The sequence below is a fragment of the Macaca nemestrina genome, chromosome 4, assembly GCF_043159975.1.
Source record: "Macaca nemestrina isolate mMacNem1 chromosome 4, mMacNem.hap1, whole genome shotgun sequence".
NCBI lineage: Eukaryota > Metazoa > Chordata > Mammalia > Primates > Cercopithecidae > Macaca > Macaca nemestrina.
Genome location: NC_092128.1, coordinates 9,150,540 through 9,167,506, shown reverse-complemented (window position 1 = coordinate 9,167,506; position 16,967 = coordinate 9,150,540). Strand labels below are relative to the sequence as shown.

At 61.2% G+C, this 16,967-nt stretch overlaps 1 protein-coding gene across 1 annotated transcript in view; it reads left to right on the top strand.

The window, feature by feature from the left end:
• Positions 1–16,762, top strand: part of SSPO (SCO-spondin) — a 59,308-nt gene extending 42,546 nt beyond the window's left edge. Inside the window, 30 exon segments of the mRNA XM_071094274.1 lie at positions 99–265; positions 1,346–1,476; positions 1,601–1,824; positions 2,156–2,197; positions 2,347–2,502; positions 3,050–3,259; positions 3,459–3,626; positions 4,397–4,528; positions 4,623–4,869; positions 5,139–5,291; positions 5,367–5,413; positions 5,604–5,948; positions 6,261–6,428; positions 7,109–7,239; positions 7,481–7,605; positions 7,882–7,928; positions 8,188–8,466; positions 8,757–8,915; positions 9,067–9,183; positions 9,590–9,728; positions 9,865–10,067; positions 10,239–10,366; positions 10,468–10,610; positions 10,702–10,748; positions 11,551–11,768; positions 12,426–12,521; positions 12,696–12,756; positions 13,616–13,746; positions 15,256–15,406; positions 16,275–16,762. Of these exon segments, the coding sequence (XP_070950375.1) occupies positions 99–265; positions 1,346–1,476; positions 1,601–1,824; positions 2,156–2,197; positions 2,347–2,502; positions 3,050–3,259; positions 3,459–3,626; positions 4,397–4,528; positions 4,623–4,869; positions 5,139–5,291; positions 5,367–5,413; positions 5,604–5,948; positions 6,261–6,428; positions 7,109–7,239; positions 7,481–7,605; positions 7,882–7,928; positions 8,188–8,466; positions 8,757–8,915; positions 9,067–9,183; positions 9,590–9,728; positions 9,865–10,067; positions 10,239–10,366; positions 10,468–10,610; positions 10,702–10,748; positions 11,551–11,768; positions 12,426–12,521; positions 12,696–12,756; positions 13,616–13,746; positions 15,256–15,406; positions 16,275–16,297 (4,388 nt within the window). The 3' untranslated portion in view covers positions 16,298–16,762.
• The last annotated feature ends 205 nt before the right edge of the window (positions 16,763–16,967 follow it).

The window sequence follows — 16,967 nt, the reverse complement described above, 5'->3', positions numbered from 1 at the left end:
AGTGCCTATGGCAGGGGGATGGGCAGGTGAAAGGCGCTCCCTGAGGTGGGCAGTGAGGGCCGGGGCTGGAGCAGGTGCTGATGTGTCTGCTGCCTCAGAGGCAGGTTGCCCGGCTGGCCGCCTGTACCGCGAGTGCCAGCCCAGCGAGGGATGCCCCTTCTCCTGCACCCACATCACGCAGCAGGTGGGCTGCTTCTCTGAGGGCTGCGAGGAGGGCTGCCACTGCCCCGAGGGCACCTTCCAGCACCGCCTGGCCTGTGTGCAGGTCAGAACCTGTCCACCGCTCCTTGTCCTCCCTGCCCTCCCTTTACCTGTCCCCTCTGTCATGTCTGTCACTTTTGCAGACCCTGTCGCCCCTGGGCAGGCCCCTACGCAGAATACAGGCTGGTGAGGCCACCTGAGGCCTCTGCTGACAGCGTCGGGGGCAGGCAGACTTAGACGCAGACTCCCGGGGTCCCTGGTTCCCCGGGAATGGGGGACACCTGCCGCCTCTGGACTTGCCTGGCCTCTGCTCCTGACCGGCACATCTCCCAACCCTGCCGGGGCTCTCACACGCCCCTGTGTTTCCCACTGACCCCTCATCCTGGCAGGGAGGGGCAGTTTCCTGCCAGGTTCTCATGTCCCCCAACCTCACTGGCCCAGCCTCACCTTCCTGTCCTCCACTGTGGGGCATGGGTCTTCACCGCTCCTCTCTTGCCTATCACACACTTGTGGGAACAGTGCCCCTCACCTTCACTCCCCTTGGCCTCAGCTGGTCCCCCGCTGTGCATCCCAGCGGCAGCCGGGGCCAGCTCTGCTCTGCTGAGCCCAGCGGGCACACAGGGATCCCTTTCCTAATCCTAAGGCCGGCTGCCCAGTGGCCACCCCTGAGCCAGAGTTCCAGGATGCCATAGCCAGGAGGGACCAGAGCTGCTACTTACCTGGTCTCACCTCCTAGACCTAGAGATGGTGACAGTGAGACCCAGAGAGGGGAGGGGACACACCAAGGTCACACACAGCAGCAGAGCCAGACCCAAACCTAACATCTCGATTCCTGGCTGAGGCTCTTTCTGCCCCCCCACCACATCTGAGTCTGTGAGGGCCTGTGTTGGCGCCTCCTTGTGTCCTGCTGGGCACTCTGTGTGGGGAAGCCAGCTCAGGCCAAGCCCAGGCCATGCCCCTCTCATGGTGTGCTCATTTCCCTGACGTGGGTGAACAGCCCCTGCTCCTGGAAATGCTTTCCTGGAGCCTGAAGCCCTCTTCTGGGTCCTCACACTGACCCTCCCCAAGTCTCTCCAGGGGATATGCCCGGCCCTGGGTGGGTGGCCTGTGCTATAATGCTGTCTGCTCTGCCCCACTTCCCCAGGAGTGCCCTTGTGTGCTGACAGTCTGGCTACTGCAGGAGCTGGGAGCCGCCAGAGCTGACCCTGGTCAGTCCCTTGGGCCTGGAGATGAGCTCGGCTCGGGTCAGACACTTCATACAAGCTGCGGCAACTGGTGAGGGGGATGGTGAGGGTCAAGGAGATTTTCAGTGGAGGGAGGGGTTAGAGGGTAAGAGACCAGGAACCCCAGTCTGCCCTCTGACCCCACCTGGGCTGGGTTAACCTGGCTCTTCCCCCAGCTCCTGTGCACATGGGACGCTGTCTTGCTCCCTGGAGGACTGCTTCGAGGCCGGTGGTGGTTTCGGTCCCTGGAGCCCGTGGGGCCCATGCTCCCGCTCCTGTGGTGGGCTGGGCACCCGCACCCGCAGCCGCCAGTGTGTGCTCCCCATGCCCGTCCCCAGTGGTCAGGGCTGCCGTGGGCCCCGCCAGGGCCTTGAGTACTGCCCCAGCCCAGACTGCCCTGGTAAGGATAACAGGAAGGTGGTGGGCAGGGCTGGGGTCAGGATGGCACTGGACAAACATCTAGGAGGTCTTCTTGGAGGAGGCAGTATCTGAGGGGTTTTGAGGGAGGGAGGGAACTTTGACCAGTATTGGAAGGAAAGGAACGGCTTGAGCAAAGGCCTTGATCCTGCAGTGAAGTGCTGTGCTTGGGGCCTGGGTGTCCACAGGAGCTCAAGCTGAGGAGGGCTGGACTAGATAGCTCTGAGCCCACAGTGCCAGCTGCCAGCCTTAGGCGGGGTCCTGGTGCACTGTGGGTACAAAAACATTTCTGAACGGGGTTTCCTTTGGCACAGGGGCTGAAGGGTCCACGGTGGAGCCAGTGACAGGCCTTCCAGGTAGCTCCAGACTCCCTGCACCTCTGCCTCATGGCCTCCCTGTGGGAAGAGCAAGCCCAGGGACCCTTTCCCCCTCCCCTGCTTCCTGGAGAGGCTGAAGCTCAGGGCCGACTCATCCCAGGAGGCGCCCTCCCCACTCCCTCCCCCAGGTGGCTGGGGCCCGTGGTCCTCCTGGTCCCCCTGCTCCGGAAGCTGCACGGACCCTGCTCGCCCTGCATGGCGCAGCCGCACCCGCCTCTGCCTGGCTAACTGCACCATGGGTGACCCATTACAGGAGCGCCCCTGCAACCTGCCCTCGTGCACAGGTGCACCTTCCAGCCTCAACCTCTGACCCCAGCCACCACCCTCAGACAACTCATTGTAACCCCCAAGTTCCAACATCTAATACCTCTCAAGTAATCATTGGTTTCTAGTGTTGACATCTCATTTCAATTCAGTGGCTGACTCCGGGCTCTGGGTCCTCTTTGCCAACCTCAGCAGCTGCTGGGGAGCCCAACTTCCAGCACATCCCTTGTTCTCTTGTGTGTGTGCTGAACTCTCCAGCCACCCCAAGGTCCCACCCAAATCTCTCTGCAGCCCTGTGAGTCTGGGATTACTGTCCCCGATGAGAAAAGGGGATACTGAGGCCCAGTTGTCAAAGCCGCACAGTAGTCAATGTCAGATCCAGACGGAGAGCCCAGAGCTCTGGACGAGGCTGGCCTGGGTGGTAGAGTTCTACCCTTAAGCCTGGGTGGTGGAGTTCTACCCTTAAGCCTGGGTGGTGGAGTTCTATCCTTAAGCTGGGAGCAGAGGGGAAAGGCTGGGCAGGTGTCGTGCAGCCGGGACTGGCTCCAGCTCCGCTTTGTGTCACAGAGCTGCCCCTGTGCCCTGGCCCTGGCTGTGGGGCTGGGAACTGTTCCTGGACCTCCTGGGCCCCGTGGGAACCTTGCTCCCGCAGCTGCGGGGTGGGTCAGCAGCGCCGCCTGCGGGCATATCGTCCCCCTGGGCCCAGCGGGCACTGGTGCCCCGACATCCTTACCGCCTACCAAGAGCGCCGCTTCTGTAACCTGCGAGCCTGCCCAGGTGAGGCAGCTGGGGGAGACCAGGGCGTACCCTAGGCTCTGCCCCTGGAAGGCCCCTGGCATCAGTGCCCCCTCCTAGGCACCCAGCCTACCTGCGTGCACTTCCGTCTCTCGCACCAGATCCTGACCTGGGCTCGTGGGAGAGGTGGGGGCCCCTGCCTGAGCCGACCCCTCAGGTGGCCGTTCTCTTTCCCACACAGTACCCGGGGGCTGGTCACGCTGGAGTCCCTGGTCCTGGTGTGACCGCAGCTGTGGGGGAGGCCAATCCCTGAGAAGCCGCAGCTGCTCGAGCCCCCCACCCAAGAACGGGGGTGCCCCCTGTGCTGGGGAGTGGCACCAGGCCCGGCTCTGCAATCCCACGCCTTGTGGTATGTCAGTGGTGACAGTCCTGTCCCACCCCTATTGGGCTCCACTCTGCATGGGGCCCGGCTGCTACCTCATGGGCCAGTTTGGAAACTGAGCCCTCTGGGTGGATGGCTGGGCCTGGCATTGGGCAAGGATACCCTGAGTGCGTCTGTTGTCTGTGCCAAGGCCCAAAGATCCACCCCGGCCACCCCAACCAACAGGAGCTCCTCCTCTCGGCTTTCCCACCCCCAAGGTGGGAAAGAGCCATCCAGTCCTGTCACGAGTTTTGGAGGCTTTGACAGTGGCCCTGTCAGGAGCGGGCGTGGCACTTGTGGGTGGTGGATGGAGCCAGTGGCTGTAGCTGAACCTGCGCCACCTCCTGTCACCCCCAAGCTTCAGCTGCTTTAATTGGCCCTCCCCAGCTCACCAGGCCTGTGGCATGGGTTCCCCCAGGGCTCCCCTCCTCTGTCCCCACCCACCCTCTGGGGGGACACAAAAGAGGCTCCAGGTGACACTGTTGGCTTTTGAGACCCACAAATGTAGTCCACCTCCGCAAACGTTTACTGGGTACCAGGGTAGGTGCTGAGAACTCACAGGAGGTGAGAGGCACTCACTGTCTACCTAGAATGTCCCAATCCCAGAGTCTTCCTGAGTCTTCTGTGTTTCAGTGGGCACCAACGTGGGGGATGGGATGGGTCCTGTAGCTTCATGGATGTAGGGAGTCCCCAGCAGGGAAGAGGGAGGGTTTCTGAGCCCTGGGCCCTCCTGACTCTGGGCCCCCCCATCTGCTTAGAGGCCGGCTGCCCAGCAGGCATGGAGGTGGTCACCTGTGCCAACCGCTGCCCCCGCCGCTGCTCAGACCTCCAGGAGGGAATTGTGTGTCAGGACGACCAGGTCTGCCAGAAGGGCTGCCGCTGCCCAAAGGGTAGGTGCTGCCCTGTCCTTCAGGAGTATCAGGGTGGCTGAGTGGGAAGGTGTGGGTGGGGCCAGGGGTGTCAGCTCCAGCCCTTGCCCCACAGGGTCTCTGGAGCAGGATGGCGGCTGCGTGCCAATTGGGCACTGTGACTGCACCGATGCCCAGGGCCACATTTGGGCCCCGGGGAGCCAGCACCAGGATGCCTGCAACAACTGCTCATGCCAAGCTGGGCGGCTCTTCTGCACGGCTCAGCCCTGCCCGCCTCCCACCCATTGTGCCTGGAGCCGCTGGTCGGCCTGGAGTCCCTGCAGCCACTCATGTGGGCCCGGAGGGCAGCAGAGCCGCTTCCGGTATGGGGCTGGCAGGGCTAGAGGTCCCCTCTGCCACCCAGGGCCTCACTCTGCAAGGCGCAGTCTCCCTCCTGACAGAGAGTTCCTGGGTCCCGCTCTCACCAGCAACAGCACCACCCCAGACCCTGGGCCAGCTCTGTCCCTGGTTGCCCTGGCTTTTCCTTAGCTGTCTCCATGCACACCCTGAGGTGTCCCGTCAGGGTGTCTCACCAGAAGACAGACAAGTGATGAGGGGCCTGGGCCATCTCTCACCTCCTGGCCCCACCCAGGTCCTCCACGTCGGGCTCGTGGGCCCCAGAGTGTCGGGAGGAACAGTCCCAGAGCCAGCGCTGTCCTCAGCCCTTGTGCCCACCCCTGTGCCTGCAGGGCACTCACCCCCGCGCCCTGGGGGACAGCTGGCTGCACGGGGAGTGCCAGCAGTGGTGAGTGCAGGGCAGGGAGCGGGGCTGGGACCGCCCTGCCGGAGAGCAGCGTCCTGAGTCCTGGCTCTTTCCCAGCTCCTGCACCCCGGAGGGTGTGATCTGCGAAGACACAGAGTGTGCAGGTCTGGGCTGCCTCCGGATCCCTGCCTCAGCCATGCTTCTAGCCTCACGCCTTGTCTGCCATGTGCTCTGGGTCTCATTTTCTCCCACCTTACTTAACTGCCATTCCCTGGGCCACCATGCAGGTCCCCACCCAGTCCTCTGGCCTTGGCTCCCTCCACCTCCTCTGACCTCACCTGTGCCCTCCCACAGTGCCTGAGGCCTGGACGCTGTGGTCCTCCTGGTCTGACTGCCCTGTCTCCTGTGGAGGTGGAAACCAGGTCCGAACCCGGGCCTGCAGGGCCGCAGCCCCTCACCATGGGAGCCTACCCTGCCTGGGCCCTGACACCCAGACCCAGCCTTGTGGGCAGCAGCCTTGCCCAGGGCTGCTGGAGGCCTGCTCCTGGGGCCCGTGGGGGCCCTGTTCCCGCAGCTGTGGCCTGGGCCTGGCCTCTCGCTCTGGGTCCTGCCCCTGCCTGATAGCCAAGGCGGACCCCACCTGCAATGGCACCTTTCTCCACCTGGACACCCAGGGCTGCTACCCAGGGCCCTGCCCGGGTGAGTGTGCAGGGGAAGTGAAATCACCTCTCCACTTTTCCTACCTTGGGAGATTCAGAAAATAAATATTTTTCTAGTTCCCGGATGATCCCTTCAAATAAGCCTGCCCTGTCTGTGCCCCCATATTTTGCTCAGTTCCTGTCGTCTTCCCACCATCTCTTCCCTTGGGGCCCTCCTTGTGGGGTGAGAGGGCGTCCAGCCAGCCCAGCCTTTCAGGCCCCTCTTGCCTGTTTCCTGTGGAGGGTGTCAGCAGGGTTGGGGTGAGAGGGCAGGCAGGGGAGAAGGGGGCTGACACACCCCTCTGGTCCCTAGAGGAGTGTGTGTGGAGCAGCTGGAGCAGCTGGACGCGCTGCTCTTGCCAGGTGCTGGTGCAGCAGCGCTACCGACACCAGGGCCCGGCGTCCCAAGGGGCCAGGGCAGGCGCCCCCTGCACGCGGCTGGATGGCCACTTCCGGCCTTGCCTTATCGGCAACTGTTCTGGTGAGGCTCCAGGAGCAAGAAAACAGGGAGCTGAGCAGGGCAGCAGCCACCAAGGGTCCCTGTTGGAACTCCCTGCTCCCCTCACAGCCAATGTAATGACCCCAAGACCTCAAAGTGGCTGCCTGCACCTGTGCCTGCACCCATGCCTGCCCTCGAACCCAGCCACTCCCCTGTTCTCCCCAGATACTCCGTCACAGCTGCACCCCCAATCCCTCACCACAATTTGTCCACCCTGCAGTTGCCAGCCCGCCTGTGACTTTGGCCCGTGTAGCTGCCCTCTAGGAGGGTGTCTTGCCCGCCTCCTGCTGCAGCTGCCCTCCTGCCCTCCATCTCTGCCCCTCTGTCTCCCATTTGCCAATCTCTGGAGCACCTGCCAGGCCCCTCACTCCTGCCAGGCCCCTCACTCCTGCAGCCCCCTCCTCAGCTGCCTCCTCCAGGCATCTTCCTGGCTCTCCAAGGCCCAACCCATCCTGATCTTCCCTGGAGGTGCCCACAGGAGCTGAGTGGGTGCCAGATGGGGAACACTGGTTTGTTCTGACATGTGGAGGGTGGGCATCTTGTACTCTTGCCAGGTGACCCCAAGGGGCCTCAGTGGAACCATGCAGCATGTTCTCTGGGCTTTGGGAGTGGTGTCTCTGGGCTGTTCCCCCACCAGCCTGCCTCTCCCGCATCTCCCCCAGAGGACAGCTGCACGCCTCCCTTTGAGTTCCATGCCTGCGGCTCCCCCTGTGTTGGGCTCTGTGCCACACACCTGAGCCATCAGCTCTGCCAGGACCTGCCGCCCTGCCAGCCGGGCTGCTACTGCCCCAAGGTGAGAGCTGGGAGCTGGGGCAACTCCCAAGAAAAAGGGGGTCCTCTGCCCACACTCCCACTCCTCCTCCTCTCTGTGATGTCTATGGTGACCCCACCTCCTTCAAACTCCTTGGAACTTGGTGCCTCCTCCCAGCTTGCCGTTCACTCGGCATCATACATCTGCACCTGCTGCAGGCAGGGCACAGTGCTGGGTGCTGGGATGACACGATGATCACTGTCCCGTCTCTCCTTCCACCCAGGGGCTGCTGGAGCAGGCTGGGGGCTGCATTCCCCTGGAGCAGTGTAACTGCTGGCATACCTCAGCAGCGGGAGCCAGGATAACCCTGGCCCCTGGGGACCGCCTGCAGCTGGGCTGTAAGGAGTGGTGAGTGATGGGGGAAGGAGTGGGGTGTAAGGAGTGGTGAGTGATGGAGGAAGGGAGACAGAGTGTTGGGGCCAGGGAATAGGGCAGGGAGGCCTGGGGGGCCCAGTCCAGCCTCAGGACACAGGACCATGAGATGCCAGAGTTTGCAGCTCCCTTATCTTGCCCCAAATGTGCCTAGGGCTCAGGTTACCCTTGCATGGCCTCCCCCCCCCGGCCCGGAAGGTCCTGGGCTGGCTCCTGCCTCCCTTAGTCTACCCTGACCACCCCCTCCCGCAGTGAATGCCGGCGTGGGGAGCTGCACTGCACCAGCCAGGGCTGTCAAGGTAACCCTGACCTATGGAGACAACTGTCCCCATTGCTTGGGACTAGGGGGCTTCTGGGATGCAGAACTTTCAGTGCTAAGACGGGGACAGTCCCAGGCAAACAGGGATGGTGGGTCACCCTACCCTGCACCCACACCACCCTCAGCCTTCCTGTTTCCAGCACTTCCTGGTCATGACCCTGAGCCCCGCCTGCCTGTCCCCAGGGTCTCTGGGCTGGGGGGCGGTCACTGGGAAGGGCACCCACACCCTGCCCTTCCAGGTCTTCTGCCTCTGAGTGAGTGGTCCGAGTGGTCGCCCTGTGGGCCCTGCCTGCCGCCCAGCGCCCTGGCCTCTGCCTCCAGAACTGCCCTAGAGGAGCGCTGGCTCCAGGACCCAACCAGCCTCTCTCCCACCTCGGCCCCGCTGCTGGCTTCAGAGCAGCACCGCCACCGGCTCTGTCTGGATCCTGTGACAGGGAGGCCCTGGACTGGAGCCCCTCACCTCTGCACTGCACCCCTCCGCCAGCAGCGCCTCTGCCCTGACCCTGGAGCCTGCCCTGGTAATGGGGAGAGGCAGAAGTCACAGGACAGGAGGGGCCTGGAGTGCGGGTTGGGGGAACCTTGTGGAAGGGGCTAGGCTATAGAGCGCATTGATCTGCTGCCCCTCCTGCTTGCCTCTAGGGCCTGCAGGATTTGAAGCTGGGGTGGGGTCCGGGCAGCAGCTAGAAAGAGGAGCGGGAGGGCCTAGAGGGCTTTAAGGCCAGCCGGAGCATTTGCAGCAACAAAGCTCAAGGCTTGAGGGGAAGGCTGGAGATGGGCCTGGGTACTGACTCCATTGTGCCTTCCCCAGACTCATGCCAGTGGAGTCTGTGGGGGCCATGGAGCCCCTGCCAGGTGCCCTGCAGTGGGGGGTTCAGGCTACGCTGGAGAGGGACAGAGGCCCCCACTGGAGGAGGCTGCCAGGGGCCATGGGCTCAGACAGAAAGCTGCAACAGAGGGCCCTGCCCAGGTAACTCCCATCCCCGCATTCAGAGGAGGGTCTGGGACAGGAACATCTGAGATCAAACCTGAGGGGAGAGTTGGCTCTACCCCAGAGCCATGCAGTAGAAGCGGGGAGCCATAAGTGTCCCCAACACGTACTCCTATCATCTGGTCCTCAGGTGAGAGCTGCGAGGCCCGAAACACTGTATTCACCCTCGACTGTGCCAGCCAGTGCCCACGCAGCTGTGCCGACCTCTGGGACCGCGTTCAGTGTCTACAGGGACCCTGCCGCCCAGGTAGCCAGCAGGTCCCACCACCTGGCTGGGAGTTCCCGGAAAGCCTGGGCCTCCCCCAACTGCCTCCTGCTCCCAGAGAGTGTGTGATCTCGGGCAGGGGTGGGGGAAGTTCAGACTGCTGGGTCATGAGTGGCGGGGCAGGAAAGTGGTCACTTTCAGCAGCCAGCTCTGAGTCCTGCAAGGAGTGAGCGTCACTCAGGGCCACTGTTCCATGTGGATGCTCAGGTGGCTGTCAGGGTTACTGAGTGGTGCCCACACAGGCTAGAGCAGCCCTTTACTGTGCATGGGCAGTGGAGGTACTGTGGAAACCAGGCTTTGGACTCGATCTGGTTGCCGGGGGAGGATCCATTGGGTAAGCCCTTCCTGAGCACCCAATTTTGTTCGGCCTCTTTACCCACATCCCTAGGCTGCCGCTGTCCCCCTGGCCAGCTGGTTCAGGATGGGCACTGTGTGCCGATCTCCTCTTGCCGCTGTGGCCTCCCTAGTGCCAATGCCTCTTGGGAGCTGGCCCCGGCCCAGGTGGTGCAGCTGGACTGCCAAAACTGGTATGGCTGCAGCCCCGCCCGGGCTAAGGGAGCTTTGGGTGGAGGCACGGGGCAGGTCAGCCTTCGTTGGCATTGCTGGGGAGCAAGGGTTCTGTTCACCCTGACTGGAGCCCTTTGTGCTTACCCCTGTCCACAGCACCTGTGTCAACGGGTCCCTGGTGTGCCCACACCAGGGGTGTCCAGTCCTTGGGCCTTGGTCAGCCTGGAGCAGTTGCTCGGCCCCCTGTGGTGGGGGCACTATGGAGCGACATCGGAGCTGCGAGGGAGGTCCTGGGATGGCACCATGCCAGGCCCAGGACACGGAGCAACGGCAGGAGTGTAACCTGCAGCTCTGCCCTGGTGAGTGCCCTGGGCGGCAGGTGACTGACCCCTCCATTGCTGCCGAGCCCAGGCCCTGCCCCAGCCGTGGGGGGTAGGTGTGGGGAGAGGAGGTCGGACTCAGGGCAGCCCCCTCCCTGGGACTGGAGTTGCTGGGTCCCTCCCATCTCCCTATCTGTGTGCACCCCACAGAGTGCCCCCCTGGCCAGGTGCTTAGCGCCTGTGCCACCTCATGCCCGCGCCTCTGCTGGCATCTGCAGCCTGGTGCCATCTGTGTGCAGGAGCCCTGCCAGCCTGGCTGTGGCTGCCCTGGAGGGCAGGTGGGTATTGGGTGCTGTGTCCTGACTCCCTGTGGGGGAAGCCGGCAGGTGGGGAGGGAAGAGGCGGTGGTCTGAGTGTCACTGAACCTGCCTCGCTGCAGCTGCTGCACAATGGCACGTGCATGCCTCCCACTGCCTGCCCCTGCACCCAGCATTCTCTGCCCTGGGGCCTCACCCTGACCCTGGAAGAGCAGGCCCAGGAGCTGCCCCCAGGGACTGTGCTCACCCGGAACTGCACCCGCTGGTGAGGGCCTGGCCCTGGGGTGGGGAGCAGGGATGAGGAAGGGTGGGGAGGAGGGCATGGGAGGCATCTGAGTGTGCTTCTGTCTTCCCAGTGTCTGCCATGGTGGAGCCTTCAGCTGTTCCCTTATTGACTGTCAGGGTGAGATGTGGCCGTCCATGCCCTCTGCACCTCCAAAGTCAAGGCCCGGGACTGGCACTGAGGAGGAGAGGAGGGCCCTGCTCACAGCCTAGACAGAGCTTCAAGAAGCTCTCCCCTGTCTGTCCACACTGGCCTCTCTCTAACCGGAGACCCAGCAGCCCCTGCCCAGGGCTCCCTGGGCACTCAGTGTGGTCTGCCCCACTTGTGGAGCATTCCCCGGCACACGGTGTACACAGAGCCAGGGCTGCGAGTGACGCCAGGAAGTGGAAGGTTCTTTCCCTGCCAGTGAGGAAACTGAGGTCTGGAGGGGTGAGCAGAAATGAGGGGCCTGGCCTGGCAGCCCCTGGGCAGTAGCATTTGCCCTGTGCAGTGCAGTGTTGCCCCAGTCTGATCAAGACCAAGGGCCCACCCACCGTGTGCCCAGCTCTGCCACGCTGGGCTCTGTGAATGCAGCGCAGCATGGCCAGCCTCCAGGCAGACCACCCCCTAGAACAGGCAGAGACGGGACAGTCTCCAGGCCTCTGACAAGCAGGCAGCGCCCCAGAGGGTGAGACGTCAGTGCCGAGAATAGAGGCTGGGTGGACAGGATTGGTCAGGGAGGCTTTTCTGAAGGAGGTGAGACCTGGCCTGGGTCCAGCTAGTGTTTGAGTGGGCGGATAAGAAAGATCAGGAGGTGTGGTTGGAGGCTACTGCGGCTCAGAAGGCAGGACGGGGACATGAGGGTGCTCAGCTTGGGAGGGGCGGAATCGAGGCTGGATCCAGGGCTGACTGGAAAGGTGGGTTGGATGGTCTTCCCTGGCAGAGTGCCCCCCTGGAGAAATGTGGCAGCAGGTGGCCCCGGGGGAGCTGGGGCTCTGCGAGCAGACGTGCCAGGATATGAATGCCACAGAGACCTGGAGTAACTGCAGTTCGGCTCGAGCCTCGGGCTGTGTGTGCCAGCCTGGGCACTTCCGCAGCCAGGCAGGCCCCTGCGTCCCCGAAGACCTCTGCGAGTGCTGGCACCTCGGGCATCCCCACCTGGTGAGACACAGAACCCCCTCTGCTGCCACCCACCCATTCCTGACCTCAAGCCTCCCCATCTGTCTGTAACTCCACTGGCTCCTCCCCCTGCTCCAGGCCCTGCAGCGGCCAGCAGGGCTCCCCTCTCCCCTTGGACTGTCTCTGGCCCCAACAATTCATCTCCCTCCGGGGTCTCTTGTTGCCTGACTCCATCTAAGCCCAGTGCCCCAGCTAGGCACTCACAGTCTGGGCTTGGGGATCAGGAATACTATTATAGAAAAGTCTACAAGTTGGAGCTGGGCGCGGTGGCTCACGCCTGTAATCCCAGCACTTTGGGAGGCCAAGGTAGGCGGATCATGAGGTCAAGAGATCAAGACCATTCTGGCCAACATGGTAAAACCCCATCTCTACTAAAAATACAAAAATTAGCTGGGAGTGGTGGTGCGTGCCTGTAGTCCCAGCTACTCGGGAGGCTGAGGCAGGAGAATCACTTGAACTGGGGTGGTGGAGCTTGCAGTGAGCTGAGATTACGCCACTGCACTCCAGCCTGGCGACAGAGCGAGACTCTGTCTCAAAAATAAATAAATAAATAAATAAAAATTAAAAATTAAAAAAAAAAGAGAGAAAAAGCTACAAGTTGGCAGAGACCAAGAGGAGGCTCTCCCCTACTCTCCCCAGCCTGGATCTGAATGGCAGGAGGCCTGTGAGAGCTGCCTCTGCCTCAGTGGGAGGCCTGTCTGCACCCAGCGCTGCTCCCCGCTCACCTGTGCTCAGGTACTCCCTGCATCCCTGCTACTCTCCGGGGTGGTTCCCCCCTCACCTGTGCTCAGGTAGCCCCTGCAGCCCTACTACCCTCCTGGTTCCTCAGGCTCCTTCCTGGGACCCTCCTCTGGGGAGGGCAGGCCGGACTCCAGGTGTCAGGACCACCTTGGGGCTCTCTCTCTGCAGGGCGAGGAGATGGTGCTGGAGCCAGGGAGCTGCTGTCCCTCTTGCCGCAGGGAGGCTCTGGGTATGGAGGGAACCTGGGCACATTGTGGGGTGCCTCTCCCTAGTCTAGACCCTTCTCCTCTGCCGCCCCACACCTGGCCTTTTCAGCCTGGCAGGTGCCTGCCTGCTGCCTGCCTCCCCCAGGCCGACCCGCCATGGGGATTTGAGGAGTGAACACCCCAGCACATATCACAGCACCTGCTGCCCCACCCCGCGTGTTCCCCTCAGACCCAGGCCCTGCCCCTCTTCCCACAGTCCCCTCAGTCACCTCCTCCTCCTGTGCCCTGTCCCCCCCACAGTCCCCTCGTCACCTCCTCCTCCTGTGCTCTGTCCCCACCAAGTCCCCTCAGTCACCTCCTCCTCCTCTCCCCTCTCCCCAAGTCCCCTCCTCCTTCTGTGCCCTCCCCCACAATCCCCTCTGCCACCTCCTCCTCCTGTGCCTTCCCCCACAGTCCTCTCATCCTCCTGTGCCTCCCCCTACAGTCCCCCAGTCACCTCCTCCCCTACAGTCCCCTCCACCTCCTGTGCCTTCCCAACACGGTCCCCTCAGTCCCCTCTTCCTCCTGTGCCCTCCCCACAGTCCCCAGTCCCCTCCCCTCCTCCTCCTGTGTCCTCCCACAGTCTCCTCCTCCTCCTGTGCCCTCCCCACAGTCCCCTCATTCCCCTCCTCCCCCTGTGCCCTCCCCACAGTCCCCAGTCCCCTCCCCTCCTCCTCCTGTGTCCTACCACAGTCCCCTCTGTCACCTTCTCCTCCTGTGCCCTCCACACAGTCCCCTCAGTCACCTCCACCTTCTGTGCCTACCCCCCCCACAGTCCCCTCAGTCACCTCCGCCTCCTGTGCCCTGCCCCCACCTCCTGCCACTCAATGCCCCTCCCCACAGAGGAGCAGTTGCCCTCCTGCCAGCTCCTCACGGAGCTTCGAAACTTCACCAAAGGGACCTGCTACCTGGACAAGGTAGAAGTGAGCTACTGCAGTGGGTACTGCCCGTCCAGCACCCATGTCATGCCAGAGGTGAGCCAGGGACCTGCCGTCCAGGCCAGGGGAGTCGCATTGGCCAGTGGCTGTCGAGGGCTGCGCTGAGCCTGGGACCTGGGCACAGCCAGAGGCCATGAGGCACAAGGTGCTTCTCATGGAGATAACAGTGGAGTCAGGGAGGTGGATGGTCGGAGCTTTCCCCAAGGCAGTGGTGTGCACCTGCGGGTTGGCCCAGAGGTTTTACTAGGTGCCTGACCCCCTCCCACAAAGGTCTTCTGTGGCCCCACACCATTCCCAGAGTGTGCCCACTGTGCCCCTCAAGGCAATGAGCCAGGAGCCCAGCAAAGAAAGGCATGGAGGAGCTAAGCTAACCTCTGAAATTAGAACTCATCACACGGTGCATGAGAGCATGAGGGCTCTGCCGGAACGCCCTTTCTACAGAGAGGATCACCGCACACATTTCCCACAAGCTGTCCGAGCCAGGCTGGCTCTGAGTCTTGGGCAGGCTCCACTCTGCGTTTGCCCTCTGTGGACCCAGAAGCCCTGATCCTTCTTAGGATCATCCGAGGGGCTCTGTGCCCACCCTGAGTCCCCTCAGCCTGAGCCTGATGAGCTGTGACCTGAGCTGCCTCCTGCCAGGGTCCTCTCTCCAGCTCCACTCCCATTACTGCCTGCCCCTGGGCCCACCTCGCAGTGCTCTGCGGCCGTCCCTCCCACCTCAGTCCACCTGGTTTACCTCATCCTGGAAGACAAGGATGCTTTCCTACCTGGTCCCCAAAGACACAGCCCCTTAACCCTCAGCCACTCTACGGCTCCCCCAGGTGCGTCCTGGACCTCCTGGAAATACCTTCCCAAATCACTTTTGAAATTTTTTTCACACTTTTAGAATTTTTAAAACATAGAGTAAGAAAAGAGAGAAAGTAATTAAGAGAGGCTTTTTTTTTTAATTTTTAATTTTAATTTTTATTTTTCCTGAGGAAAGAAATTGATAGTGGGATAGAAATTGGAGGGATAATTTTTTGCTGAATAACCTCTGGCAGTTTTTGAACCTGGCATTGTATGAATGTACTACCCATTTCAAAGTAAAATTATAAATAGAATTATACATAAAATTAAATGATATGTTCATAGGACTCTGATAGAGGTGCTTTAACCACAGTGCACAGGGATCTGCTTTGGAGAACTCACTTTGCATTTGGGACCAGAACTATGCAGTTAGAACTGACTTATTTGTAGTTTCATATATAAGTCTCTGTCCAACTAGACTCAGCCCCTTGCGGTAGAAGTATGTCTTTCCCCCTGCAGCCAGGAGGCACTGATGGCCACGTTAAAAGTATTCGTTTAACCTGTAGGTTGTTGGATATTCAGACAGTGGGGGTGAAGGAGGTGGGCTTCTTGCAAAAGGGGCTTGCGTGGCCCAGCCACCCTGCTCAGGGAAGAGGGTGTGCTCTGGCCCTCCCGCCATCCCACCCCGCCTAAAATGGGAAAGGCCAAGAGGGGAGGAAACTCCATTTGGCCCTAGTTCACCCACTCCCTCTCGCCCAGGAGCCATACCTGCAGAGCCAGTGTGACTGCTGCAGCTACCGTCTAGACCCGGAGAGCCCTGTGCGGATCCTGAACCTGCGCTGTCTGGGTGGCCACACAGAGCCCGTGGTGCTGCCAGTCATCCACAGCTGCCAGTGCAGCTCCTGCCAGGGTGGGTCTGGGCAGGGCTTCGGGCAGGGAGGGGACGGGGAAGGAGCCTAGGCAAGGACCCAGTGTTGTGAACTAGACCCAGGAACACACACATAGCTCCTCGTTCCATCATTCTTTGTTGAGTTCTTCTAGTCCATGTTTTTCCTTCTTCCCAGTGTTCTTGTTCATTTCATCTCCTATCATGTGTAAGTGTGGGTGTCTGGAGTAACTGTACCTTGTTCAAACCCCGGCTCATCTGTTTCCTTGCTCAGCCTCCCTGACCTCATCTTTTTTTTTTTTTTTTTTTTTTTTGAGAAGGGGGTCTCACTCTGTCACCCAGGCTGGAGTGCAGTTGCGTGGTCTTGGCTCACTGCAGCCTGGAACTCCTGGGCTCAAATGATCCTTTCGCCTCAGCCTTCTGAGTAGCTGGGACCACAGGTCACAGGTGTGAGCCACCATGCCTGGCTAATTTTTCTTTGTAGAGACAGGGTTTCACCAAGTTGCCCAGGCTGATCTTGAATTCCTGGGCTCAAGTGATCCACCTGCCTTGGCCTCCAAAAGTGCTGGGGTTACAGGCAGGAGCCACTGCGGCCAGCCCCCTGACCTCATCTTTTAAGCAGGGCTAACACTGCTATGCAGGCTTGTTGGGTGGACCTGGTGAAGGCATGCATGTGAAGTGGCTGGCAGGTGCCTAGTTCTGTTAAGTACCTGCCATATGATAACCTGAGGTCCCACTGTGTGGCAGGTGAAGGGGAAACAGGTGGGAGGCACCAATGCCGCCTGGGTGGAGCACAGTAGAAGGCCTGGTGTTGGCTCTGGGCTTTCTCCTGGTACCAGCCTGACAAGTCTGCTTCTCTTACTAACCCATCTCCCCCTCATGTGTCCCCTAGGAGGTGACTTCTCAAAGCACTAACAGGCTCCGCTGGTTGAGTCTACAGCCGTCCCTCTTGTGATCATAGGACTCAGCAGCACTGACTGTGTCCTCCCACACTCTCCCACCTGCCCCCAACTGGGGGTCCATGACTTGGCATTAGCATGTTCCAAATAAAGTGACACTGGCAACAAGTCACTGTGCATCGTCTCTATCCTGGGGCTCAGAGGGAAGAGGGAGGGTGGGCCTGAGTCCTGGCCTGGACCCATGGAGGGTCTCCTGGAGACCTCTGCACATCTGCTATGGACTCAAGATGGCATTCCCCATGACTTGTGAACCTGGACAAATCATTCCCATATCTGAGCCTCAGTTCCATCTGTAGCAGGACAGGGTTGAATGGAGCCTGAAGACCTCCCGTATTAGACGTCACCAGTGTCCCAGGTCATATTCCTCCACCCAATGTGATTTCAGCTGTGGAGGACAGTCTGCTACATGCGGGCTGATGTCTGCTTCTCCCTCTCCTTTTTACAACCTCCTTTTTTACAACACCACTCTGCCCACCTCCCAGTTGCTTTCCTTGTTTTATTCACCCCAAAGTCCTATCCTACCCTGTGAAGCCAGAGATAGCAGCTAGCTAGAAGCCAGACTATTGAGCTAAGTATTGGGGACAAAAATCGAAAGAGGCCCACTGTGCTGCAAGAGACTAGCTCAT